Source organism: Prinia subflava, chromosome 15, assembly GCF_021018805.1.
Source record: "Prinia subflava isolate CZ2003 ecotype Zambia chromosome 15, Cam_Psub_1.2, whole genome shotgun sequence".
Classification (NCBI taxonomy): domain Eukaryota; kingdom Metazoa; phylum Chordata; class Aves; order Passeriformes; family Cisticolidae; genus Prinia; species Prinia subflava.
This window is the reverse complement of record NC_086261.1, coordinates 2,140,547-2,167,718: the sequence shown is the minus strand read 5'-3', so window position 1 is coordinate 2,167,718 and position 27,172 is coordinate 2,140,547. Positions and strand designations below refer to the sequence as shown.

The window sequence follows — 27,172 nt, the reverse complement described above, 5'->3', positions numbered from 1 at the left end:
AATGATTTCCTAGTGCTCTTTTTCCTGGATAGTGTTACATGAAATGTGGCAAACACCAACAAGAGCCACTGTTCCTCTTTTGTATCCCACAGGAATATCTATAACCATGTCTACCAGTGATAAGTCAAAGCTGTCATTTTTGTTTCCAGTTTCAACATGGGCAAAGGAACCGCTCCAAATCCATCATTTTCTGCTACACTTTAAAGCAAAACATCTGGGCTAGAATTTACATAAAATAAATTCCTTTATTTCGTATACTTCATGGAGGAAAAGAACTCCCATCTAATAAGTAATGAACTTAATTGCCCTGGGTCTTGACTGTATTCGGAATGCATATTAATTTAAATGCATTAGTGTAAAAATCAGTCTCACTAAACTATCTCAAAGCCCTGGAATAGATGGAGCACTGCGCTAACACTTGCATATAATCACTCATATTAAAGTTATAATTTACAGGAGATCATAATGAATATAAACAGGAATTAAAACTGAGCTGATGTGCAAGAAAAAGGATTAATGGCAATGATATTTAAATTGACAGTTAAAAACTCTTCTGGAGCATTTACAAGGCCCTTGGAGAAATACAGTTGGTTGGATATACTATTCTTTATTTCATAGCGTACTAGAAACAATGTATAAAACATGAGCACACTGAGGCCAAATGAACATCTTCACTGCAGAAATGTATTTCTTAAGTTATTTTATACACTGTCATTTTTCATGCCGTGCGAGGGGAACCACTGATGTACATATGGAAAATTTTGAGCGAGTTCTTAGAAACCATAATATTTCCTTGATCATTCATAACCAAATACATGAAGAACCCTTCAGCGTATCACTATTGCACAGCTTGTACGAGATCTCCATAGCTACCCTTGGCACAACAAGCACAAAACCCGAGTGCCTTTGCAGGGCAGATAAGCAGACAGGAAGCAAGTGAACATCTGCTACAGCTTTAGATGGTTTTGCCTTCAGCAACCACTGAAAAACGTCAGGCTCTGCATTCCACGTCCTGCTCGCTTGGCCTTTGACACCACCAGCTGTTGGACAGGAGATGTAAAATGTTATACCTACAGAAAGGGAGTGCATTATTTTCTAAAGGACCACTGGGATATTTAATGGCATTTTTTTCTTTCCATTCTCTGATGACTGGAAACACTGGATAGCAGAATCTGCATATGGAGTTACTTCCTGAAAGTCAACCACTTCCTATTTTAACAATTTTTTTTTTCGAAGGTTCTGTTTTCCTTTCCAAACCCGCTTTGTTTTGTTTTGCTTTGTTCTGTTTTAAACACCAAAAACAATTGCCCCATATACTGAATAGTAATTATGTTCATCATAATCATTGTGAGGAAGCCATGTGCTTCCCTGGATCAGGGCTGGGGCTTCCAGCCCAGGCAATCTGTCTTCTTGGAGCACAACAACATTTCTATAGCATGGACAGCCAAGGAACAGAGTTACACAAAACAAATATCAAATAACTTGCTGCAAACCCTTTCTTTGTTTAAAGAAAGAGCTGTTGAATGTGATGTTTTATAAAGGAGCTCCACCAAATAATGCAAATTCTCTGCTTGTGTGCATGGAGAAAATCTCTGCTCCAGATAGTTCAGCAGTTCTCCACCACCAGGGTATTTTCATTTGCATGGAAAACCGCTAACAGAGAACAACTGACAGCAGCACGTATTTAGGATATTGAGGCCCATGCATCTTTATGTACTTCCTCTGAGATTGTCATTTTGTCTAGGAGATTTCAACAGACGTGAAGAAATCAGATTTAGCCATGTATGGTAGATCCTGTGGCTCCGACACAATGAAATGAAAAGGGGGTTCAGAGTAACAACAAGAAAGAGGAAGACACTACTCCAGAGTTATGTAAGTGTAACTAAGAAGAGAATTTTGCCCAGAAATTCTATGTTCTGTGCTTTGGAATTCTATAGATTTTTTTATATGTTCTATTCTTAAACTGCAGATGGATGCTGTTTTGCCAGAAAATAATTGAAACACAAAGATGACTTCAAATATTTGGAGGAATCATGTTGCCACTCAAAATACAGAAGCATCAAGTAACTGTCCTAGTGAGATCATAAAAGCAGAGACAGAGTGATCAAAGAAGAAAATACAGGACTCTTACTCCATTCCTAATACAAGCTATTCCTCTTCTTAGGACCAGGAGCCTGCCTGGCACAAGTCTACAAATACAGTAATTGAGTACCTGAGGTGACTACTTTGCCAGCATTTATTTGGTTAAATATAGGAATAGTCATAAAGACAGTGGATTTAACCCTTGAGACTGACAGGAGTCTCACCTGAGTGGAGCAGAAGGGCAGAATTCCCCCCTCACCTGCAGCCCTCACTGTGGGATGAACCCAGAATATTGTGTCTTTCTGGGCTGCTCTCTATGCTTTTTGCCTTCTGCATTTCACAGGGAACTGAATTTTTTAAACTATATTAATATTAGAATAATTAAATAGCTGTCTTGAACTGTGTGCACATTGCATTTATGCATCTTGAAAGCAAGCCAAAACTTGAAGCAATTTTTAGAAGAATTGTAGAATCAATACATCAATTCCCATTAATTTGGTGTCAGAGGAAACAAATGTGTACCTGTCTGAAACGTGTGCAGTCCCTGCAGAGAAGTACTAAAATAGGCATCTTCTGTCTCCCTGCCTTCCCTGTGCCCTCCAAACATCAGAAACCAGGGTCAGAATGAGGGAAATGCAGAGTGGCTGCAAAATAACAGCGAAACCACTTTTATAAACCCACTATCCTGGACAAGTTATGCACAAACTCTGCCACATCAAAGCCATCCCAAGCTCTACCCCACCAACTGCTCTGAGTTCCTTGTTTCTCCCTGGATGCTCCAGTCCCTCCCAAAGACATCTCCATTCCAGGGCTGAGGATATCTAGGCAAGCTGAGGTGAAGCTGCATTCAGTCTGTCACAGCCACGAGCTGTAATTCTGCACAGCAGTGAGACAATATTAGTGACTAATCCCATTTGAGAGCGCATCTTAAACCCGCCAAAGTTCTGGATCAATCCAAGCTCCATAAAATGTGCTGTGCTGCAAGCATCTTGCACATCTTGCTCACTGCACAGCTGGCTGCTGAGCAAATTCTTGTCTCGGGAGGTTTGCTCAAGAACATGAAACATATTTTTAGCATCCCAAAGGTGTGAGTGCTCCCAGAGCTGAGAGTGCAACCTGGCTGACAGAAGGTTTCCAGAGGAAGGAGCGGGAAAGAAGCAATGGTGATGAGATTACCCCCCACAGAAGGAGACTTCTGCTAGGAATATCAACACATCTTTTCAGTCTCTCATTGTGACTGTTTGTGCTTTCATCAGATTTCCCGTTTGCTCCTTCAGCTACGGGACCAGATGGCTCCCACACATTCTGCTCTGAATCATGGCAAGGCTCGAGGTGTTTGTTGTGTGTCACAGCAAACACAGGTGCCGGACCAGGTTAAACTCCTCTCAGCCAGCATATGGTGCACCCTGCACAGGGGTGGGACTGCAGGTACCTGCAGATACACGCTGTGGAAGAGCCGAGCATCCTTTTCTTCTTGCAGGAAAATGACTGCCCTGCCTTGAGCCCAGATAGCAGGGAGGAGAGGCAGTGCAGTGACACATGGCAGAGGACAGATGCTCGGCACTTCCCGTGATGCGCAGTGCCTGATGGCAAGGAGTCCTGATGGGCCAAGGACAGGAGGCTCTTGTCCCCCCTCTGATTTCCCCTTGCACTTTGTGATTAAACTGGTGCTGACACCTTGCCCAGTGCCTGTTTGCAGAGCCAATAGCCCTGGGCAGGGCTTCTGGCCATGAAACACCTGCTGGAAAAAGAGACAATCTCATTGTTTGAGAGCATCTCTGCCTCTGTCATTTGTTAAATAGAAAACAGATTTTCTTCTCACTTGCTTTGCATAGATCTGGGGTAGATTCAAGCTGTGGCAGCCCTATGAAATGAGAACAGGAGGGCTGTTTGCAAATGCAACGGCCCCTGTTTGGGAGGGCAAGGCTGGGAGGATTACACAGATTGTGATTTCTGCTTCAGTTACAAGACCATAAAAATCACCCTGCAGTTCTCTCTCTTTGAAATACTGCATTTCTGAGCACAGAAAACCATCGGAATAATGAAAGATGCTTTTTCAATACCTAGGAGATATCTGGGGCTCAGTGCAAATAAATCTGGAGGCAGAGGAGGGATGTCCTGGATAGCACAACTGATAGGTGTGTGTGCCCCAGGTCACCCCATGGAGGAGCAGCCAAGCAGCTGGAGACTGTCCAGTGGCCACACTCCACCCCAAGTATTTTCTGAGATGAGAAAATTACCCCTTGGCTGTTTTTCAGCTTGCTTTTCTTGCTATGTATTATCATGCCCCTTTGCTGGGAATGACGGGGCACCTTGTGAGCGTGTGCTGCGCTGGCCTTTGCTGACAGGCACTGGCAAGCAGGGGACACCCGCCAGGGACGGGGACAGCCAGCAGGAATGTCCCAATCACAGCCCGTGCAGAGCAGCGCCCATGAAGGTTAACACGTGTTGCCACCACCTCTGAGGTCAGCGTTGGCCTCGCTTTAGCAGTCCTATAAATAGATGCCCAAGGTTGACTGAAAAGAGGATTTGGCTGGGCTGGATCTTGTTTAGCATTCCCAGGAGAGGAAGGCAGATTCTTTTCCCTTTTTCTCTTCCAGCCTGTAACCTTGAGTTGGTCTCTGTGGGAAGCATTAGTGGCATTTGCCAAAAGCGCTGCCGCTGTGAGCCGGATGTCCTGCTGTGTCACACAAACCACACGTACACGTCTCCTCAACCTGCAAACCCAGACCTAATTCCACTAAAGCCTCAAACTAATTCCTCACTGGCAAAACTAGGGAAAAACCCAAACAAACCTTGAGCCTAATTGCTTGAAAACAGTAGGACACCTAGTGGATTTATAGGGAATATCTTTGGGATGATCAGCAACATTTTGTCATTTTCTTGGCAAAACCAGCTGTGAATATATTTATAGAGGAATCACCGAAATATCAAGGTTTCTATTTAATAAATTAATCTTGTTATAGCTGTTACAGCCTCCAGTTTGCCTGAAGAAGTTATTGCAACCTATAAAAAACCCAAAAAGCATTGTTTGAATGACTTGAAAAAAAAATTATGGAAAACTGGAGGGTTCCCAAGATCTGGGAACAGGAGGAAGGATATTCTGCCAGATCAAAGCCATCCCAGTTGTTCCATCTGACAGCTCTCTAATGATCTTAATGAGCAAAGTTTTACAGTCCCAGTCTGGCTCCCAGTGCAGCTCCACAACAACGTGGCCATGCTGAGCGCAGCCAGCCGGCCCCGCCGGTTGTTGCAGCAGAGAACGACTTGGCCACAGAACCCAAAGTGCTTCTCCATTCCCCAGGGCTGCTCTTTTGAATCCAAATTAGAAGATGATGGGCCACGTGATAACGCCTGCGCTGCTGTCGCTGCATTTGCCTGGTACCAACTGCAACATCAAGCAAATTTTCATCCTAGATATGGAATAAACCCCTCTGGCAGGGTGTCTAAGAGGAAGAAGATTTTGAGAGATGATTCTATGAAATTGTATCTTGGCCAGCAATTATCCTGGGGCTGCCAGGGTTATCTTGCTAGTGTCTCTGGAGGCAGCAGACACAGACAAAGACATGAGTGTTGAGTCCAAAATGGGTTCAGGAAACTGATGACTTCATTTTGACAGTCATCACAAGGAACACCAAGTCATTGAGTCTTGCACTCAATTCCTGTTCCCAAAACACACTGAAAACTTTCCTTCCTTTCTGCTTACCATAATATTGTCCTAGTGAAAAATGTCTCCAGAAGACAGTTAATTTTTCTGTTGCCTTCCCACTCTTTCTGCAGTGCTGCAGGGATTCCTAAAGAACAGCAAAACCAGAATGAGATTTGATTTTGGATAAAGAATCTGTTCAGATGCAGGTCTTTTTTTATTCCAAGTTCAAGGTTAGGAAAGGAAAGGCTAATTTAGAATTTCTTCTTATACCTTTTCTTCTTAGAGCTGTAGAAATCAGAAAGGACATAGCAGGTGATGGAATGCAAATGAGTTATCAAAAGATAAATTCATATTAACTCCATGTATTTTCATTATTCTTACCTGTGGCATAGAATTACCTGAAAAATAGAATCCTTGTACATTGTAAACCCTGTAAATGGGTCTAGAATTTTAAAAAAGAGTTTCTTTTTTTTAATTTTAGTGGATGGATTTTATATTTGAAGGGTTTTTTCTGACTGACATGTCAAACTGGGGATAGTGCATGCTAAGAGTACGCTTTTCTCTAATTTAGCAGCTGGATTGGAAAGCTTGAATTATCTCTGCATAATTGCAATGATTCATGGATTGTTAGGAAATTGCAAAGTATTGATTGAATTTTCCCCTTAGGAAATATTTCTCCTCTGATAAAACACAGTTCTGGGGCTTTGCTTTTGTCCTTCCTGCTTTCTGCCCTGGGGAAGCCAGGGGCTGCTTTTATCCAGGAAATGGGAATTTGGGTCAACAGCCCTTCAAGGACAATTTTGAATTGTTGTGATTTCTAATTCCAAATCTTCTCTGAGCTTTGCAGAGATGGATTTGCAAAGTCAGAACAGGGATTTCAGAGCCAGAAAAGCTCTTTCTTTCTGGGATCAGCAGCAATTACTGGCCATCCCTGTTTCACATTCTGCCATTTCCATGTCAAGTATCACCAGTGTGCTCTGCAAAGACCTTCTTGTGGGAATGCCACAACCATCAAAGATGGTGGCAAATTTTCCACTTTATTAGGCCAGGATTACTCTGGGGTATGTCAGGAGCTGGTGGGAAGAGGGAAGTGGAGAATGAAGTGAGAATTGGGTGCAGGGAGAGCTTGATGCACAGTGCCTGGGGCTGGGCAGCTGAGAGCTGGGAGCCCAGACACACATCTGCACGTTAATGGTGCTGGGCCCTTTTTGGCAGCTGCTCTATGAATTTCCAGAACAGACCCATAAATATGCAGTTATGAGTGTGACCTCTGCTTCTTTTCTTCGCTAAATTGAACATCCAAGGCTCAGCTGAGCATCATTCCTTGTCTCTGCTCCAGTTGCTTGGGACGTGCTGCCTCTGCAAATGGTTCTGCCTAAGTTAAGGAATTATGGGAGTGCGTTAATTCAAGGTTTGCCATGAATTTAGTGTTCCTGCAAGGATGACACTAATGGCAATTAATGCAGCAGAAATGCCAGTGCTGAGTGACTGTCCTCACATTAAAAGCTGTCAGCTGGAGAGCACACAGGCTCTGTTATTCCAGGCCTGACCTCTGCTTTCTGGCCGTGTTTCCTGCTCACGGCAGGTGTCCCAGGCCATCCCATCACTGCAGCAGTTCACTCTGGGAGGGGGCACAGGGAAAGAGCAGAGCAGCCCAAACCAGCCTGTGCTGACAGGGACATTTCCTGAGAGTTTGGATATTCTCCTCTGGGGCTTGAGCAACAACTGAACAGGATATAAGACTTTAATTCCTGAAGCTCCTTGCTAGTTCAATGCTCTCCTCATGTCCTGCTCTGTTGAGTCCTGTTTAGGCACAGAGCTCTTTCTACTGTTTCAGTTTTCACCATGAAGGATCTGATTTTAAATGATCAATTGCATTTAAACAGGTTTAGCTAGAAATAGTCCCTGCTGCTGCTCAACTCTGCAGCAATCTGTGCAACTTTTCATGTTTTGGTAAAAATCATTGGTAAAAAAAGCCTTTGCTTTATAATGGCTGAAGTTCAACAAGTGACAGTGGTGCAGCAGTGTGGGGACTGCGGTTTTTACCTCAGCCAGAAGAGCCACTGTCCTCACCCTGTGCCCTAAAGTCTTGCATAGGGTAAGTCAGTTCCAGATGATTAACATCTGCAATGTGATGCAAGAGGAAGTAATGCTTGTGAACATGAAAAAATTAAATAAAGGGTGTTTCTAGGCTCACAAACACAATCTAAAGCGTGAAAAGGAGAACAGCTCTTACCGGAGGCTAACTCAAAGTACTTCATCTGTGTTATTTTAAGGGTTTTTAGCACTAACAGCAGTTCTGGAGGATGAAACCAGGTCTGAGAAACATCAAGTGAAAATTAATAGCTTTTTAACAACAAAGTTCAATGGACAAGTGCAAATAGGATATGAGATGGAAACCTGAGCTCCTGAATTATAAATATACCCAGCCTCTACACAGACAAGTATCTCTTATCCATTTGAGGTACTACTCAATGCCAGAGGATTAAGAAAGGTGGCAGGAGCAGGATGAGCATTTTCAGGCTCAAGATTTTGTGTGTTCTGGGTTTGGCTAGAGATAAAAGCATCAATCCAAAGACAGCACAGATTCCTGTAGACCTCACCACTGCCCTGCCCGCTGTGAGGAGCTGGAGGTGCAGGGCACATCAGAGGCTGGCAGCAGATGTGGGTGAGCCCAGACCGTGATGCTCCCGATGCTCCTGGAGAGCCTCTGTGCTCCTGTGGTGGGACACGCTGCAGTCACACATCAGGTGTCCGTGTTATTAATGTTTTGTTTTCCCCACTCGGAAGCTCTGAGGCAGCACGAACGATTTATCTTTAAATGCAGAGGATCACGTTCTGGCTCGTTATGGTGCCGGCAGACGGTAACTGATGCACAGCACTGCTGTGATGCCCGGGGGTTACTTTCTTCACACAGGAATGATGACACAGCCACTGACTGCAGTGATGGCACACATGCTGCTGCTGAGGCCAGGCTGGTGGGAAAAGAGCAGTTTTAAAGGAGTCAGTTTAATCATCTGGACACGAGTGCTATTTTTATCCTCTGTTGTTTAGATCTCAAGCCTGCACCAGGAGAAGCTGACGACAAAGTTGGTGTCTCCCGTGGCACAGGGGCAGACAAGGGGAACTTTTTGGGAAGGGAGAAGCAGGATGGGCAGGGATGGCAGTGGGAAAGGGCCTGTGCTCATGGCCTCTGCACCTCACCAGCTGACAGAGCTGTTGGCCCCTCGATACCCCACCACCAGCTCATATGCCCCGTCAGCTCAGTTCACAGGAGGGATCTGTGAGACCTTGGGGGGCTTCCCACCAACCCACCCCAAGCTCCCCTGTGCTTGTGGGTGGCTTTGGGGCGAGGCCAGTACCTATCCATAGAGGCAGGAGAAGGGCACCCACCCACTCCGTGATGGGGTTAAGGTTGGTGGGCACCAGGCAAGAGGTGAGGTGAGATTATCACACCCTGTGAAGAGGCCCAGGGAGCTCGGAACATGCCCATGCATCCCTTGGGCACAGGAGTCCGGGGAGCTCAGTACCCATCCATCGTTTGGGAAGAGAGGCTCAGGGAGCCTGGATGAAATGTGTCCGGGCGTTGTTTGAGCACAGGAGTCCGAGGAGCTCAGTGCGCCCATCCATCGTTTGGGCACAGGGACTCACCCGGGCAGCTCAGAGAACGCTCGGGCGTCGTTCGGGCACACAAAGCCGAAAAGGAAAAAACGAACAGAGGGAAGAAAAGATTCAGGTTCCACCGAGATTTGAACTCGGATCGCTGGATTCAGAGTCCAGAGTGCTAACCATTACACCATGGAACCGCTCTGCCACCACCCCCTCCCAGCCGCCTCTAGTGCCTTTCCCCGCTCCCCCGCGGCAGCGCGGCCGCACTTCCTGTGCTCTCTCCAGGCGTGCCGGAGGTGGGCTCGGTGCTCGGGGCCCGCGGGGGCCGGGCGGGACCCCCGCCGGCTTTAACCCCGCTGAGGGCGCGGCCGCGGGCGCGGTCGTGCGGCGGCGCCGCTGCCCCGGAAGCGCCTGTGGGCGGGCGGGCGGAGCGCGGAGGGCGGAAGCGCTGAGGCGGCTGCAGGGAGGGTCCGGCCCCGCTCCGCTCCGCTCCCGGTGCCGCTCCTCCGCCACCCGCCATGGGCACCCGCGACGACGAGTACGATTATCTCTTCAAAGGTGAGGCGGGCAGGGCCCGGCGGGCGGCGGGAGAGCAGCGGGGCTCGCGGGCGGGGCCGGGGCCGCTCCCTGACGCGGGGCCCGGCGGGCGGGGGCAGCGCTCCGGGCCCGCTCGGGTGTCCCCCCTCAGCTCTGGGCAGCGTTTGGCGGCGAGGATTTGGTGCCGGCGCCGGCCCGAGGCTGCCCCGGGCACAGGCGGAGGCGGCGGCCGGTCTGCCGGATGGCGAGCAAAGATCGCCAGGAAAGATGCCCAGGGCTGATAAGGACTCGTCAAGGTTGATAAGAACCCTCTCCAGCTGTAAAATAGAGGTGTAGAGTGGGTGAGATCTACTCAGCATTGGTAGATGATGAGCTAATTTAATCAAGTATCGCGACTTGCTGCCTTCTGTGTTCAGAGCCCTTGGCGAGGGGTGGAATGTCGCTGCTGTTCCACACCCAGAGCTCATAAAAGCCTCATGGAATCATGGAGTGGTTTGGGTGGGAAGGGACCTTGAAGATCATCGCATTCCACCCCCTGCCATGGGCAGGGACACCTTCCACTATCCCAGGGTGCTCCAAGCCCTGTCCAGCCTGGCCCTGGTCTGTCCTGGCTTCCACAGGGAAGGGCAGGAATACCTTGTTTTCCAGGGCTGATGCCCCTCCAGCCTGCAACACAGTGGCAGGTTGGATTAAAACGTTCCAGACTGTGGTTAAATTCTCGATTTTCACTCCCTGCAGAGTAAACTACCAGCCTGCTGGACAGGTTCATGTAGCCCACTGTGAAATGTGTACAGAAGTGCTGATATTTTGAAAGTTCACTCCCCAGTTTTTTAAATCTCACTGAAAAAGCAAGTAAAGTAGTGTAAAAAAGTAGTTGTTTATTGTGATGCGGTATTGTAAATTTGAATTTAGGGTTAAGAGCATTGCTTGTTATGTTGTAATGGTGAGAGATCCTGTGCTTATCATCTTGAAGGTAAAGGAAAACATTGATGTACCCTTAAGCTCCTGTAATAATGTGAGGAATTACTTTGTTTTTGTTGGCTGTTTTATCCAATTGTGTATGGAAAGTGGCATTATTTCTACCTATAAGTCAGTCATCTGTGCTGCTATGGAAATCAAATCAGGAAGTTCCAGAATGGGCTCTTTTCTCAGCCTGCAGCACTGGCAAGGACCTTGCTGATCACTGATTTAATGGCATCAGGCAATGTTACTGTAGATACTTGTGTGCAGGTTGTCAAAGCCACTGAATTACTCTTGTTCATGCTGTTCTGTCAGTGGGCTTTAATCAATGTTTTAGCTGTGAAAGCCTGGGAATATCAGTGACACAGAGTTCATTGGGAAATCTCCTATCTTTCATTTGGCCTGCTTCCTTTTATAGTTGGGAAAAAATAAAGTTGGGATCCAGTTACAGGGAGAAGTGCAAAGCTGATTTAATTGATTGCCTTTGGTAAAGCTTTTTGTTTTTAGCTTGGTTTATAGAAGCTGTTGGGAGTGCAGGGAATGCTGTGAAAGTGCTGTGAAGATAAATGATTTGGGTTTTTCCAGGCTAAAGTGGACTGCAGGAAGTTGATGCAATGTCACTTAACTGGGATTGATGTGGCAGCTGAAATAACACAAAAATGCAGAGTAATAAAATCGTGGAAACTTTTGTAACTTCCCAGAGGTGATGGTGGTTCTAAACAAGCTGTCGCCACTCTGGAATGATCTGGAAATTATTGCAAGTAGGTCTGTGAACTGAATGTCTCCTTGCCAGGCACTGGTCAAAAAGGCAAGGAGTAGGTAAATCTTTTGGAAAAGGAAACAGGAACTCGGGAACAGCATTAAGTCAGTGTTTGAATTTGAGACATGAGCATCTTAGGAATTGAGGTGAAATGTAGGCATGACATACATATCCATTTTGAAAGGGATTTTGTAGAATTAAAAAGGTGGAGAAAGCCATCAAAATATTCGGAAAAGAGACGTAATGGATTCATAGCCCTTATACTGAATTGATGTACAGCTTGATCAAAATTTAAACAGTGAGTGATAAGGGCAAATAGGGGAAGTATCTCCTGTTTGTCATAATTTCTTTGGATATCTGTAATGCTTCTTTTATTGGGCAGCGGGCGAAAGCAAAAGGACAAAGTCCCTCAGGTGTGTATGCAAATTTTGGAGTGGTGCATTGCCGTGCATATTATAAATGGATTTGAAAGCCTGCACGAATTGATAGAAGCAAAAAAATCTTGTTTGGGACACGTCAGTGTGATGGTTACAATGGCAAGTCTGAAGGCATTATGTATTTGAAGATGCTGGGGCTGGGCAGGACAGGGATTAGCCTGTTTGTTGTGATCACATCGTGGTTTTTGGACATCACTTATTTGGTGTCAGACTCTGGGTGCTGTCTGTCAGGACACTTCATCCAGCAGGACATTTCTGGGTTTATGAGGGGTGTGGGTAGATTGGTGGGACTGAGGTCAGAGTTTGACCAGGTTAAAACAATGGTGTGAAGTTCTCTGGTCTGGCTGTCTTTTCCTGCTCCTGGGCTGAAGTGCCACGTTTGTGTTTGTGAGGCCTCTGCTTTTGTCCTGTCAGCCCCTGCCAGCAGCTGTTCTGAAATGTGGCTGACTCTGCTGCTGGGTGTAAGCTGAACCCACCTGTGCTGCTGTACAGTAAAATGCAGAGACCTGTTACAAAATACACTTCTCCTGACTATGTTGCAACACTTTAGCATACAGGAAAGACTAAGCCTAGCTCGGAAAAAACCCATTTTCTGTTAAATTTTTCTTGTCCATCCTCCAGTCTTTGTATTCTTCCATGCTTTTGGGGTCGGGCTGGGAGCAGTGCCTGCTGTTCCCAGAATGACCCCTGAGGAAACACAAGGCCTATGAAGTGCAGTTCATAGAGATCTTGCTCTAATTTTAGTTGGAGGAAAATATAATGATAATATAAAGATATTACTTTATTACTTAATAAATTAAGCCTGGCTTTAGTACAGGAACCTTTCGATCAGTGTGCTTGCAATAGATGAGCAGTTATCAAAGGAGCTCTCCCTTGCAGAAGATGTTTTCTATGGACAGAGCTCAGGATGTCTGCACCTTTACCATCCGGGATTTGGGGCAGTCTCATGTCATGGACCTGACCTGTGGTGACATTCAGCTTACTGCTAGGAGAACCTCCAGTTTCAGCTCTCTGCTTCTTTGCATCATGTTCATTTCTCCAACTTCTCCCGTTGACATTGAGGAAATGCTCTGAAGCTGAACTGGCTTGCTGGTTTGGGGTTTAGAAGACACATTTTTACTTGTGTGTTTAGATACATGTGTGATTGCATGACTTCTATTGGTTTGGCAGTGGTGGAAGCCCTTGGCTTTCACTGCCTCAGATATGGAGGCACTTTGGTGCTGTAAAACCCTGCTGGTGCAGCCATTTACTGCAGAGGGGTTGGGAGGTGCTCCTGACTGTAGGGACAGGTGATCCCTGCCCCAAAGGCCTCTGGAGTGCCACTTCTCTTTGTGACAGAAAAAGAGTGAAGAAGATGGGGCACAGCTGAGGAGGGAGATTAAAATAAGTCATGACTGTGTTGGGTTTATGGCCAGCTATGATGTGTAGGATCAAGTCACTTTTTTCACATGCCCTTCCAGCTGAAATGGGCAGGGAGAGGTGTTCATCAGCAGGTTCTTCTGGGGGTCGTGAGGACATGTCCAAGCTTTTTATTGATAGGTCTCTTAATAGCAGAGCTCAGTGCAGAGAAGAGTTTTAGACATGGTGATTTCTTTGTGCTGGTGTACTTGTCCTGGATCATGAAATATGTGACTTGTGCAATGACTTTTGCCACAGACAACACAAGCTAGTGCTGCTGGATTCTATTTTCAACCTGATCTCATACTTAATGAGATAATTAAAATATTTTCTGAAAATTTGAACTAAGAGGTTTAACAGAAATAAAAATTGTGTGAGTGAGCTGGAATGTTGGTGAAAAATTAATAACCCTTTCTTGACAAAGTTCTCTAAATTGCTTCTCATGCAGCTTAGGAAATTGAATTCTTATTTTGGTCTTCTACAGAAATAAATCTGGAATTACAGAGTGAAATTTATACAGTACTGTGGACTTCATGCCCTTTTTTTTCACTCTCCACTGAATGCTTGTATGCTTGTCTTAAATGTTTGGGGTAGCAAATGCTATAGAAAGTCAAATGCATCGATTCAAAGCACGTGGTTTCAAGTATTGAACTGTCCCACCACTAAATCAGTCACTTGGGGCTGGGAGATCATTTCCATGACTTTCAGATGTGCCAATGCAATTTTCCTTGGTCGTGCAGCTTCACAAGGTGCTGTTCCTGTGAGGGAAGTGCTGCTCCACAGCTGGTTATTTATTAATGTCAGGACTGGCTCTTGTGGCTGAATTCGCTAAAATGTTTCCTCCAGCCCTTCCTCCTTCCAGTGCTGGTGTAGAAAAGGAATTTGTGGATGAAGCTGGGTGGGACAGGGGAAGTGGGAGCCTGGCACTGAACGAGCTGTGTGCTGATGAGGACTGTGGTCCTCCAGATGAGCTGGGATTTGGGATGTAAGGGTTTATCCCTGAGGACCTGGACTCTGGTAGAGTAAAAGTTTGCCAGCCTCAAGCTGAACGATCGGGTCTGATGACAGGCAGACTGAGCTGTCAAGGTGAAATGGTCAGGAGAAATAATTCCAGCTCCAGATGTGCCTAGCAGAGATGGAAATAATAAAATAAAATAATAAAATTCTGGTCTGCATCACAGGGAGATCTCACTTAGAATGAGGGGTGCAGTTCTCACTGTGCTGAAAAGAAATTGGAAAACTTGCAGGGAAGGTGTTTGGGGAAATGAACAATGTGTTTATAAAGGAACCATTTGACAAGTTTTTGTGTTTAGCAAATACAACAAAGCCCAGACAAGATGTGGTTGCTCTGTAAATACCCCAGCCTAAGCACCACTGGGAGAAGACACTAATAAGCTAATGGAGAATGCTGGCACATGGACACCACTGTCAGCTGCCCACTAATTCCTTCTGAGGATCAGAAGGCAATTTCTAACCATTAGAAGTGAGTTTCTGGAAGAAAAGCCCAATGAAAGGGACAATGTGCAGGAACAATTAGCTTTATCATGGCCTAGATAACGTCATTTCCTCCTAGAAACTGTTTGCTTGGGGTGTTTAGTACGGGACTTGGCCGTCCAGGGTCATTCCTCCTGCATTTCTATGCTAAGAATGTAATACATGGGAACACTGCGTAGTATAAAATATCAAAATATGGTGGCTTGATAAGGAAAGCAAAACTGAAATTAATAACACAATCTGAGTGGCTGTTAAAGCTGGTCTGGTTCGTAATTTTATTTAAAGAGTGATACTTGCCCAGACTGACAGAAATGCAGAAGGTGTGAGGAGTCTGAGGCGCCTGCTGACATTCCAGGCTGTTCTCGTGTCCGTGTTCAAGAGGAGCTGCAGTGGCCCAATTAAGCAGAGGAAATAGCTGACTTCAAGGAGGAAGGTATTATTTTCCCCTTATAATTGGGACACACTAATCTGGTGCTGGAAACCATTCAGAACATAAGCAGTGTGGGATTCAGACAAAGTAAGGAAAAAACCTGGCAGAGGAATTAAAGGGATTCCTCTATTGTTAAATGACTTAAAGGTGGGCACTGCACTGAACTACAAAACCAGGTTTGAGGGAATACTTAACAAGTATGTGATGCATCCTATTGGGAAAAGGAAATGGTGAATATGGGTTGCTTTTCTTGCTTAGAGAAGGTTCTGGCCACGGCTGTGTGATAGCAGGGCTGAGCTGTGCAAAGGGAGCCGTCAACTTTTCCCTCCTAGGAACTCGTGTGTCCCAGTGAATACAAACATGATGTCATCCAAACCCACGGTCCAAACCTGCCAAAACAGCGTTGAGGAAGGGCCTTGCCAGTGGCAGAGGAGAGCTGTGGCTGTTTGCCAGGGGTGCTGATGCAAGCGGTGCCCTGTCCCCTGCTTTATCAGGATGCAGCATCTCAGTGCCAGCAGAGCCGTTCAGCAGTGACCCCGCATGAAGGAAGGCAGACTCGGGTTTGCATCCAGCACGGGCCCTTCCCACCCACCTGCCCTTGTGATCTTCCTGCACAGGAGAGGTTAACAGAGGGTGCTCTCTGCACCTCGTGTGCTTGGCCGGCTGTGTGCTGAGTCAGCTGGCACGGGCAGCTGGGAAGATGTTTGTTTTGATGAAGTATTCTGCACAAGGCTGTGCTTGGAGCCAGCGTTTACAGCAATTTTCATTTATGGAGGGAGTTTAAAAGGTGCTGCTCTGCCCTTCCAGTCAGAGCAAAGTCCCATCTGCCAGAATTGCTCTGCATTATTTAAACAGGAGCTGCAGAGGGCTGCAGCAGCAGATGGGAGTGTTTCTGCTGCTAGACTGAGCTCCACGGGGGTTTGTGTCATTGAGTGTGTTTGGTGCACTCATTGCTTTGTTGTACCACTCAGAATCCTTAACGCTGTGCTGTGGTGACTTAACAGTTAATGATGTGTGTTACTGAGCAAGTAATTGTTTTTTTCTAGGTAAACAAAGACACAATGGTTTTTGTCACCTGAGTGTGCGCTTTTTTTTTTTGCTTGGACTGGTGTTGATTCACTACTGAACTTTGTTATTGGCCTTTCTTCTCAAAGATTTTATCTTATTTTTCTTTCCTTTCCCTCACTACTGGTTTGGAATCTTATCATCCTTAGGGCCATGGGATCACCCCGAGAGGCTCCTGTTCATGTGACTCTGGTTGTGAAAGCATTTCATCCACTCTTCTGCCTCTTGGTACTGAGTTTTAAGTTACACTTAAACTTACACCTTTCAACTCAGCATTACAAGATCCTGCAGCGAATCCTCGTGATGCTGTTTTTCCTGCAGGAACTGCACTTTGAACCTCCTGTCATTCTCTTGTCAAGCACAGCTGAATCCTTCCAATTAGTTTGCTTGGCACTGGTGCTGGATGAGTCAAACTGAGCCAGGGAATGGTGGATCCAGTTCTGAGGCTCAGTGATCCCCTGGCAGCATTTTTGAGCGGTTTTGGGCTCTGGCCTGACGTGTCCAGGAGCCACAGCAGCAGTGGGGACTGTGGAAGGGCAGAGAGCTGTGGCTCAGCAAACATTTCAAAGTGGCTGGCAGGGTGATGGTGGCCTTGGGGGTTCTTTGGTTTGGTTCTCTTTTCATTCATGAGATTTTCTGCCCCAGTGGGAAACCTCTCTTCTGCAAAGCCATGAGGAGTGTCAAGTGAAAGCAGAGTCTGCTGTTTGCCCCGTGTTTTGGACTTCTCCAGCAAAGCAGATTTCAGCTGTGTTGTTGTAGGGTTTGTGTTTTGGTTTTTTAGTTCTGGTATTGTTCAGGAAAATGTAACTGGTCACCAATGTTTGCAGTGACAGCCATGTATGTTATTCCTTAAAGAGGAGTGTTCTTCCATGCTGGGCAAAGGAGGCTGAAATAAAACCAATAGAAGTCAAGTCTAACATCTGTTCAAACTGGTGGTGAATGTGGCAGCTCTGGTTTTCCAGAATGTTGAGACTTGGACAGCAAATCCATGACAAGGACAGTGCTGTTGCCATTCTTTTCCTTCATGCTTCATTCTTTACAAGAAATATTTCTTGCATGTGATTTTCAACGTGTCATCTACATCTGGAGTCTGATTCTGGTATCATTTTTGTCTTGCAGTTGTACTTATTGGAGACTCTGGAGTAGGCAAGAGCAACCTTCTGTCTCGATTCACACGCAATGAGTTTAACTTGGAGAGCAAAAGCACCATCGGGGTGGAGTTTGCAACGAGGAGCATCCAGGTGGATGGGAAGACAATAAAGGCTCAGATCTGGGACACGGCAGGGCAGGAGCGATACCGGGCCATAACCTCAGCGTAAGTTCAGCCTGGGGGGCTCAGGACAGGCTTTGGCTGAGCAGGGCAATTTTGGGCCCTTCCAGTTCCTCACCAACAGCAAACAGGGGTTTGTGTTTTATCAGGTAATACCCACAACCTTTGGCGATGGGAAGGTTAAATATTATTCAGCCCAGAAACTCGATCTGGTGTGTTCCTGCACAGACTGATTTACTTTGCAGTGCTCTCATGACATGTAACTGGGGGCATTTCAAGTTTAGAATGCAAGAGCTGTGAGAGACTCATTTTCATGGAAGTGGATGATAAAGGAATATCAGTGTTCCTAGTCATTTTATCAGGGGTAACCTAAGAGCTGAAACCTTCCTGTAGCAGCCAGGAAAGACTGCTCACTTGTGTGCTTGTTTAATTGTTAAAAATCAGCATAGCAAAAGCTGGATTTCAGTAGAGCTGGAGGGAATTGTGGGGTGGAAGAACACAGCCTGTTTCCTTTTGAGTGCATTGCTGTGGCTCTCGCTCAGAAGGAGCTGTGGCCTTTGGTAAAGGCAGTAGATCACGCTGACATTTTTATGACCCAGTGAGTCACTCGACAGTCTCCTTATCACCCTGGGCTGTGCCTGTGCTGCACCCACAGAGATGGGTGGGGGAGAATTTTCAGGAGTGGATCAGAGGTGGAAGGTGACAGCTGCTTCCCACAGAGCCCAGAGTTTCGTGTCTGGATGCAGATTTTCCCCACAGACACGGGATTTGCCTTGCTCCCAGACTCTGGGCTGGCCCTGTGGCGTAACCTCGTCCGGCTGCTCCGCTTTCCCCGTGTCCGGTCCCACGGCACTGGGGAATTGCCCTGGGCGTTGTTGGCATGGCTGCCCAGCCTAGGCAGAGCTGTTCCCTGCTATTGCACTGCCTGCTGTGACCTCACTGCGTGTGTCTGGCTGTCCCCTGTGCCAGGTACTACCGTGGGGCCGTGGGGGCACTGCTGGTGTACGACATTGCCAAGCACCTCACGTACGAGAACGTGGAGCGGTGGCTGAAGGAGCTGCGCGACCACGCCGACAGCAACATCGTCATCATGCTCGTGGGCAACAAGAGCGACCTGCGCCACCTGCGCGCCGTGCCCACCGACGAGGCCAGGGCCTTCGCAGGTCGGGGAGCTCGGGAGCCTCCTGCTGCTGTCTGGGGATCTGCCCACATGGCCTGGGGAGGGGTGGGGAGGAGGGAAAAACCTGCGGCTGCTCCTGCGCCTCGGTGTCACATGTCAGAAAGGAGACCTTGCAGAACATGCTTGTCGTTTCAAGAATCAGCCAGAGGCACCTGAACATTTTAAACCAGATTTATCCTCTTGCCTGGGCACTGTTTGTGTAGCAGAAACTGTGCCTAAGGTTTTGGGCTGGAGTTTCTTGTGTGGTGTACCTTTGCCTTCTGTGTCCCAACTGATCTGCAGCCTTACACAGGTGCCTGTGGCTGAACACTTCCATTAAACTGGCTCTCTGACTTTTGTTATGTAATTAAGATCTCTGAACAGCAGTTCCAGTTTCTGTAAGCCTTGTTTTAGGCCCAGTCTCTTTCATCCAGGAGTGTAGCTGGTTTCCTCAGATTGAAGTTTGCTGTAGCTCCACTGGCAGTTCATGGCCAGTGAGGGTCCCTGCCTGCAGCTGGGGTAGTGTCATTCCCCTGCTGCTCTATTCCTGTTAAATAAGTTGCTGTCACGTATTAGCAGGTGGGAGGTGGAGAAACTTGATGAGGTTGAAAAATACCTGGGAAACTTTCTCACACAGAGAAACTGCAACAGATTATCCCTTTCAGTGATGCAGGAAAATGTGCCTTAAAGTAACACAGCACGGGGCTGGTACCTGTGCTTGGGAGTGGGTGTAAATTCTGATGTTGGTGTTGGGTGGTGTCACTTTCCCATCACTTAAACAGAGAAAACCCCACAACTTGTTTTACTTTCTCTTGATACCTGGGTGTCTTACCAGGAGCACTACAAATGTTATCTGGTACAGAAGCTTTTCCAGATGGGAAACAGATATGTGCTGTACCTCTCTAATTATAGTATTTCTGTCCACACAGAGAAGAATGGTTTGTCATTTATTGAGACGTCTGCTTTAGACTCTACAAATGTGGAAGCAGCTTTCCAGACTATTCTGACAGGTGAGTCATCCAGGGCTTTGTGCTTCGAGGGGGAAGGGCAGAAAGCTGCTCAGATATGATGCAAATAGGCATTTCTTTGCCTATAAAGTGTTTAAAATGTTGTTATTTAATCACTCTTCATTAGCCATAAGATTTGGAGTCCAGTTTCAGAGTGTTAAAGTTGAAAGGCCAGCCTTGAACTGGGGAATGAATCCTTGTTCACTTTGATCTGCCCCAGGTTTCTTGTCAGCCTGGTTTGTGTTTCAGTTTCCATCTCCCATTACAGGGAGTGCCCACAGGAGGGAATTGTCTCATGCTGGCATCAGGTGAGAACAGCCACTGTTTATCAAGAAGTCAGTCCAGTTTGTTTCCATCTTTAATGGTGACTGTAACAGTGGCCAAGGAAAAAGGGATGAAAGGGCAGAGATCCTTCCTTTGAGACACAGTGACTCCTGAGCTGCAGGAGTTGTTACATTTAATGGTCCCGCCTGGACTTTTGGCCTGTGTAACATGTGACAGCAGTCAGTGCTGCATTTTTGTGCTCTGTGGATAAAGTACTTCCTTTTTGTTTAGAGCCTTGTTTAGGTAGGCAAAACTTGTTAAAGCTGAGACACTCAATTTGGGGAACCTCAACCCTGGCTTGTAAAGGTGGGGTAGGAGTTCACAAACTGGTGTGGAAGTCACTCACTGTCACGAGGCTTCTGCATTTCTGTGCACCCTGTCAGCTGCAGCCAGGGCCCGGTGGGACACTGTGGCCTCTGGTTTTGGAGCTTTCATCATTCCCAGCTTTGGCAAATGCTCTAGTCTGAGTTTTCAGAACATGTGAGACACTCCTCTGTTTGCTGTGTCGCTGTTCTAGGTGTGCCAGGCAGTCTCGTGCTTTCTCCAACTGCCTCCAAAATGTTTTCCAGTTGCAAATTTAAGGTCCCTCCTTCCCAGTGTAGCATGTGCCAGGCTACGTGATGTGCTTGGTACAAGCACTGACCTCACTTCTAAACTGTAAATCAGATCTTGTTGCTGTGACATTGACACCTAGCTGGTTCTGATTTTTTTCCTCTTTGCCACCTAAATGAGACTTTCCTTTAGAAACTCACCAGAAAGGTCCTGGCAGCCATGCTGGAACATGCATGTGAGGATAGAACTAGGAGGTTATTTACTGTAGTAAAAGTATGAATCCTGTAGCATTTCTTCAGTTGTTTGAAATGCTTTGTGGACAGCCTGGTAGTGGAGAGGGGTGCTGGGCTGCTGGGGTATTAGCTGCCTGTGTCCATCTGTTTCTTGTTTCATCCTGAGTTGTAAGAGGCCTCTGACAGTTCTGCCTCTATTGTGTTCTTACCCTGGGTTCTTAAGCAGTAGTGCTCCTGTGCAGATACCAGCTAGAAGTGTGTTTGTGTTAGATGAATAAAGAACTTTTTTTCCTTTTGAATTGAACCATGTGGTTCCCTTTTAACTTCAGTGTAGTCATTCAGTTGTAATTCCAACATTGCACAAATTTGTTTCATAAAGAAAGAAGTTCTGTTAGCTCACACATTTGTTCCCTACGTGACGAACTGCCAGTGCCATCCGAGGGTGGATGACTAAGGAGTGGCTGGATGCAGAGGTGTTGGGATGCCTGCTGCATTTCCTGTTTTCTTCACATGCCTAAAGGCAGTCCTGTCAAAAATGCACATGAATTTGGGCATGGATTTTTCAGGGGAAAGGCATTGCTGAGTTGTCAGTGCCAAAACCTGAGACTTCTTCCTTTATGCCCACATCCTTGGTAGCTTTTTCACAGGAACACCTCGGCTTTGAGGTCAGATTTGGCCAGAGGTGCTGTGTGTCCTGTAGGACAAGCAGCCTTGCTGCTCCTGCTTTCTGTTTGCAGAGGGCTCTGGGCTCTCAGACGCAGGTTAGTTAATTAATTTTCATACAGTAGTGCTAATAAAACAACATCAGATACATCAGGCAGTGTTTATTCCCTCCTGACGTGACCAGTACAGACTGGTCACCTCCCAGTCCCCATCTCCTGCTGGCCCGTTGTGTTCTCCAAGGGACACTGGAGAGGTGGGAAGTTCCCTGTGTGCCCTGGGCTTCCTTCAGAGCCGTGTGATGCTCCAAGGATGCATTCTGCAATTCCCATGCTGTTGCCATGGGAAGTACCTCACCTCTCAGGCACTGGCTGAGCTTTATCTCTCCCCACATGCTTCCCACAGTACCTCTTATTCTAGAGGTGAGCTCGGATTCTAATCCGTGGAGGTTTGATTTTTTTTTTTTCTGGTTTAATATGTCAGTAAGCAGAGCTGTGTGTAATGGGAGAACAGGTGACAAAACTTGCTCGTGGTGAGCTCTGACAGATTCTTGAAGCTGTCCGTGTTGCCTGCATGTTGCTGTGACAGTGTTTGGGGCAAAGGACTCTTGGGTTTGTGAACAGGATCCTTGTGATCCTTGTTCAGGAGGGGTCAGTTGAGCTGTGCTGGAAGAAACACTTGTGCTCAGTGGGCTCTCTCCAGGCAGGAGCTCCTGTGTGGGGAGATAAAGGTGCAGTAAACAGTGCCTGGGCAGCAGGTCGGCTCCAGCCGGGCTGTGGCTGGCACACTGAGGAGGGCTGTTCTGGAGCTCACTTCACAGCTGCCTTTTTCTCTTAATGACTTGCTTTGGAGGAAAGAGGGGGGCAGTCATCTGAGGAATGTGGTTTGTGGAGTCACCCCGCAGAATGCTGGCTGCTGTGTTTGGCAGGGCTGTGTCCCCGCTCGGTGCCTGTGGGTGGAATGCTGGCTGTCCTTGCAGCAGGAAGCTGGGGAAGCCAGCAGGCGTTGCCAGCGGCTGTGAGCAGAGCTGGCTGACAGAAGGGGCAGGACGAGCTGCTGCTCCAGCCCTGCTGGTATTTGCAGTGCTGGGAACTGCACCACAGACACCCCAGGCTGCTCAGAGCTTTTCCCCCAGCTGCTGGGACCTCTCCTGAGCAGGGTGTTGTTACCAAGGTCTGCAGCAGCCCCCTTTCCTTTCCAGCCCTCCTGAGCTGGTCTGGTTGGGACAGTGATGGAAGTTGGTGAAGGTGCTTCCCTTGGAGGTGTAGCAGGGTCCCTGTTGAGCTTATCCACACCTGGATTCTCAGGTCAGGCACTTTGAATAGATGGCTTTGGCCATGGGAAATACAAATCCAGTGGAGATAGCACAGCCTGAGTATGTGATCTGTTGCTACAGGTGGAATAAGGGATAAAAGCTCTTCTTTCTTCTCCCATATGATAGAGGACTTTTAGAGGACGTGTATCATACATGTGGTGGGCTTCCTGTCCTGCTGTGGATTCCAGATGAGGTTTTGAGGACCTTTCCCATCTGTGACTTAGAGTAATGGTCCCTATCCAAATTCTTCTGTTCCAAGATGTCTAGACTGCCAGGGCTGATTGTTGTGCACACAAAGCTGCTTTGTATCATCTGGCAAATAAGAGAGGCTGGTGGTATAATCCCAGCCACCCTGAGCATTCACAGCAGGATAAAGCATCCTTAAAGTAAACTGGAGTCTGCCTCCCTTCCCTGCCTGGCTCTGTGCTGTCTCTGTTCTCACACCGCATTCTGCCGTGGTTTCATCTCCAAGGAAACAACATCAGAGAATTAACATCAAAAAATCGTGGGATTTCCTCTTTTGTTGTCTCTGTACACCTGAAAATGAATGGAACCCCAGTGCAGGCTGAGCAGCCAAGGCCTGGCCCAGCTCCTGCTGGGCAGCAGAGTCCCTTTTTCCCAGCTCTCACAGTGCAAGGCCTGTCTCTCACAGCTCCCCGTTATGCAGTGATGCATTCTGCTGAATGTGCCCTTAATAAGGTCTCATTCAGCTCCTGAGCAGAGCCCAGAGTGCCTGTGTTCATTAACGAGGGCACATCTTCATTAGCCCGGCGCTCTCCGGGCACAGCAGTTCCGGTGCAGCCTGGCTGCTGGGCGTTCTGCCCCAGTGAGAGCAGGTTTGGGCTGTTCCCCGTCCCCTGCCACAGCAGCACAGCCCTGTGTGCTGGGTGTGCAGCTCACCAGGGAAGGGCAGGTTTTAGCATTTAGGCTGTGGCTGCCCCAAGCTTTGCTCTGCAGAGGAGGGAGAAGCAGCAGGAGCAGCAAATTCGGGACTGTTGACAGTGGATTCACTTGCAGGGCTGCTAGGGAGGTTGTGGAAGTGAGGATCGTGGGAAGATGTTCCCAGAGTCAGGAGTAGGTTCATTATCAGCGAGAGAATTGGTGCTGTTAAGATTATTTTGAAGGCTTTGGGGCTGTTTGCTGAAGATCTTTGCTGTCAGATGAGGCTGTTCCACAGAGGACCCTGTGTGAGTCCTGGCTGATGCGGTGGAGGAAGTGTGTGATAATGTCAGGGACTTTGTATGAACTTGTTCAGGAAATTCTCTGTCAAACTGAGAACTGCTGCTGCTGAAGGTGCTAGTGGAGAATTCCCAGTAACAAAGGTGGCCAGAGGCTTTTCCTGTTGATGGGAACAGGCATTGTTCTGCACTGGGAGTGAACTGGCTGCCAGCCCTGAGCACAGAGCGTGTCCTGAAGGTGCAGAGCAGATTTCTCTCTGCTCCTCCCACCCCACACAGGCTCTGCTGAGCACGGGGCACAGGAGCTGTGCCCTGTCTGCACATTCACACACCGGGCTGCAGGTGGCTTTAAAGCTCTGCTTTCATGGCTTTCACGTCACTGGTGAGGTTGTTTATGTGTAAGATGATTGGAAAGAAGAGCAAGCTTGAGAAGGGGCGAAATCAGAAAATCCTTTAACCTGTTCAGCTCTTATTTTGTTGCCCCAATGAGTTCATCTGGACCTGACTGCAATATGAAAAACCCATTTTAATGTACAGTTTGTCCCTGAGTCTGAGCTGAGGCTTTTTGTAAAACTGAGCTTTAGCAAGCTTTTATTTTTTTAATGGTTTTCAAATTCAGATTTGCCAAGTGAGTTCCCCACATTCTATTTTTGGTGTCCTGCATTTCCTTTCTGGGGGTGAAGTGCTACACACGCTTTACTCTGTGTGCAGCTGAAGTGCTGCTGTGGCTGCTCTGAGCTCTTGTGCAGCACCATCAGCCCCGGGAGCAGGGCAGGGCTCTCGGTGCAGGGGTTTATCCCACGCTCTGATTCCTCTCTGTTCAGAGTCTCTTCATGTGGAGCCCCTATTTCTCACACAGCACATTTTGTAAAGGGTTTCTGTGCTGCTGAAGGGGCCGAGTCTCCCCTTTTGGGCCCAAATCAGCCTTTTCTGAAGATTCAACACTGCTTGGGTGATAGATGTGATGGGTGTGCTCAGCAGGAAGAATTTGCCTTTGCAGTCCTATCAGGGAGAGAAATCTGGAATGGTTCCCTTTAATCCTGTTTGTGGATACATCAGCAAACATGTGACCACTGTCCTTGGAGCCTTAAGAACCTTCAGAAGGAATGGATGGGCACAGAGTTTCTCATTCATAGCATAGAGATTTGTGAATTCTGTCCATTTACTGACTCTTATCTCAAGGGAAGTAAAACAGTTGTTGAAAAAATATATTTTATTTTCTGTATCTAGAAAACACCACAATTGAACTTCATGTGGAAGCTTTGTTGCATTACTTATGTAATTCCAAAGCTACTCCTGGTTTCCCCAGATTTAACTCTTCCATGGCATTTTGCTGGTGTGCACGTATTGATGAGCTCTTTCTCCTCTTCCAGAGATCTATCGGATTGTTTCCCAGAAGCAGATGTCTGACAGACGTGAGAATGACATGTCCCCAAGCAACAACGTGGTTCCCATCCACGTCCCTCCTACCACTGAAAACAAACCAAAGATGCAGTGCTGTCAGAATATATAAATTGTCCATTCTTTCCTAAAAGGCTGTGTATATTCCCCAGGTCCAAGATTTAAATATATTTGTAATTCTCGTGGTTACATTCTTGTGTTTAGTTCCTGCTTATTCCTTCTCCATGAATTTCTCCATGTCTTAAACACTTTGATTTCAGTGTTTATCAGTCTCTTACTTGGATGTGGCTGCAGTATTTTCCCAACACCGACCTATCGGTTTGGGCTCAGTAAATTGTTTGGAACTCAACTGATCCCTTCCCAACATGATGCCCGCTAGTCAGAGCACTGGCACCTTTGGAGAGCACTTGAAGACGTTAACCTGCTCCTCACAAAGCAATTACTGTCAGGTTAACGAGGAAAATCTCTCTGGGCAGGATAATCTTTCCTTGTCTTAAGGTGTTGTATTCTGCATCTAAAGCTCGGCGAAGCTCTGAAGTGCAATTTTATTGTAAGTTAAATGTTTGTGGCTACATCTTCAGATTGTCAAGTGAAGTTTTATAGGATATTACGGGGGAGAAAAGAGAATTTCTTGTGAACAAGCAGCAGTTAGCAGCAGTTCTGGCTACCTGTGAGTGAGGTGCTGTGGGCTGGCCCTGCTGCAGAGGAGGTTGGTGTGAGGCAGAGCTGCTGGGACCCCATGGAGGTGCCCCTTGGGAAGGAGGTGGATGCAGGAGCCATGTCCCTGAGGAAGGGTCACTCAGCCCTGGAACCTGCAGCATCTTTGTGCTGCCAGGCTTGGCCTCCCCAGTGCTGGTGCTGTCAGGATTTGAGGATGCCTTTTTCTCTTTCATGGGACTCGGACTTGAAGGGTATTGGCACGTATTATATATCACATCTATTAATGCATGCCACATATATTAATATATTCAAGTGCTTGAGTGGATGAATGAGTAACTTCCACTACCTGGCCTTAGTTTTCAGTTCTGGTCGATCCAGTATTTTTAAATTATTCCAGTGGTTTGCTGTATGTTCTTCAGCAACCCCTCTGGAGTAGTTTTCTGACTGGATTGTTCCTCCTGTGGCGTGTTGCTCTGTCCCAGCCCGGTCCAAGGCGCTTGTTCAGGGATATTGAACTGTGCCTTCTGTCACTGCCCGTCACTCGCTCTGTGCTGTTCCTAACACGCCTGACGCTGGCACGGGGGCTGCATCCCCACAGGACCTAAAGGAACTCGGCTGTGGAAATGCCTGCAGTTATTTATACAATTACAGGGAAGCCATTGATCCTAGGGGACGTTTCTCAGACTCTGATGTGACCCACGTGGAAGACCCAGATGTGTTGGCACTTCCAGCTGTGTCCTGTTCCCAACCTTTCTGTCTCGCGGTGCTCATGATGTGTGAGGCACACGGAAGGCATTGCTGTAGTCGGTCACTTCTTGTTTTTTACTCCATTTCTCCTCCTGATATTAGTTCTGAAGATGCTATTTTGATCTGTTTGTAAATTAATTTGTATTTTATGCATGTACTGTACTTTGATTCATTATTTTTTTAGATTGATTTAAAATATATTCATCCATGATTCTAATAAAGAATTACAGGGGACGACTCACTGT

General features: G+C 47.0%; 1 protein-coding gene and 1 non-coding gene across 2 annotated transcripts; one reads left to right on the top strand and one right to left on the bottom strand.

The window, feature by feature from the left end:
• Nucleotides 1–9,465: 9,465 nt before the first annotated feature.
• Nucleotides 9,466–9,537, bottom strand: TRNAQ-CUG (transfer RNA glutamine (anticodon CUG)). Its single transcript has one exon. It is a non-coding gene; the product is annotated as a tRNA-Gln (tRNA).
• Nucleotides 9,538–9,724: 187 nt separating this feature from the next.
• On the top strand, nucleotides 9,725–27,168 carry RAB11A (RAB11A, member RAS oncogene family). The gene is made up of 5 exons (XM_063413064.1): nucleotides 9,725–9,898; nucleotides 17,541–17,736; nucleotides 18,661–18,854; nucleotides 19,780–19,860; nucleotides 25,493–27,168. The coding sequence occupies exons 1-5, from the start codon at nucleotides 9,859–9,861 to the stop codon at nucleotides 25,630–25,632; spliced, it is 651 nt and encodes a 216-aa protein (XP_063269134.1). The 5' UTR covers nucleotides 9,725–9,858; the 3' UTR covers nucleotides 25,633–27,168.
• The last annotated feature ends 4 nt before the right edge of the window (nucleotides 27,169–27,172 follow it).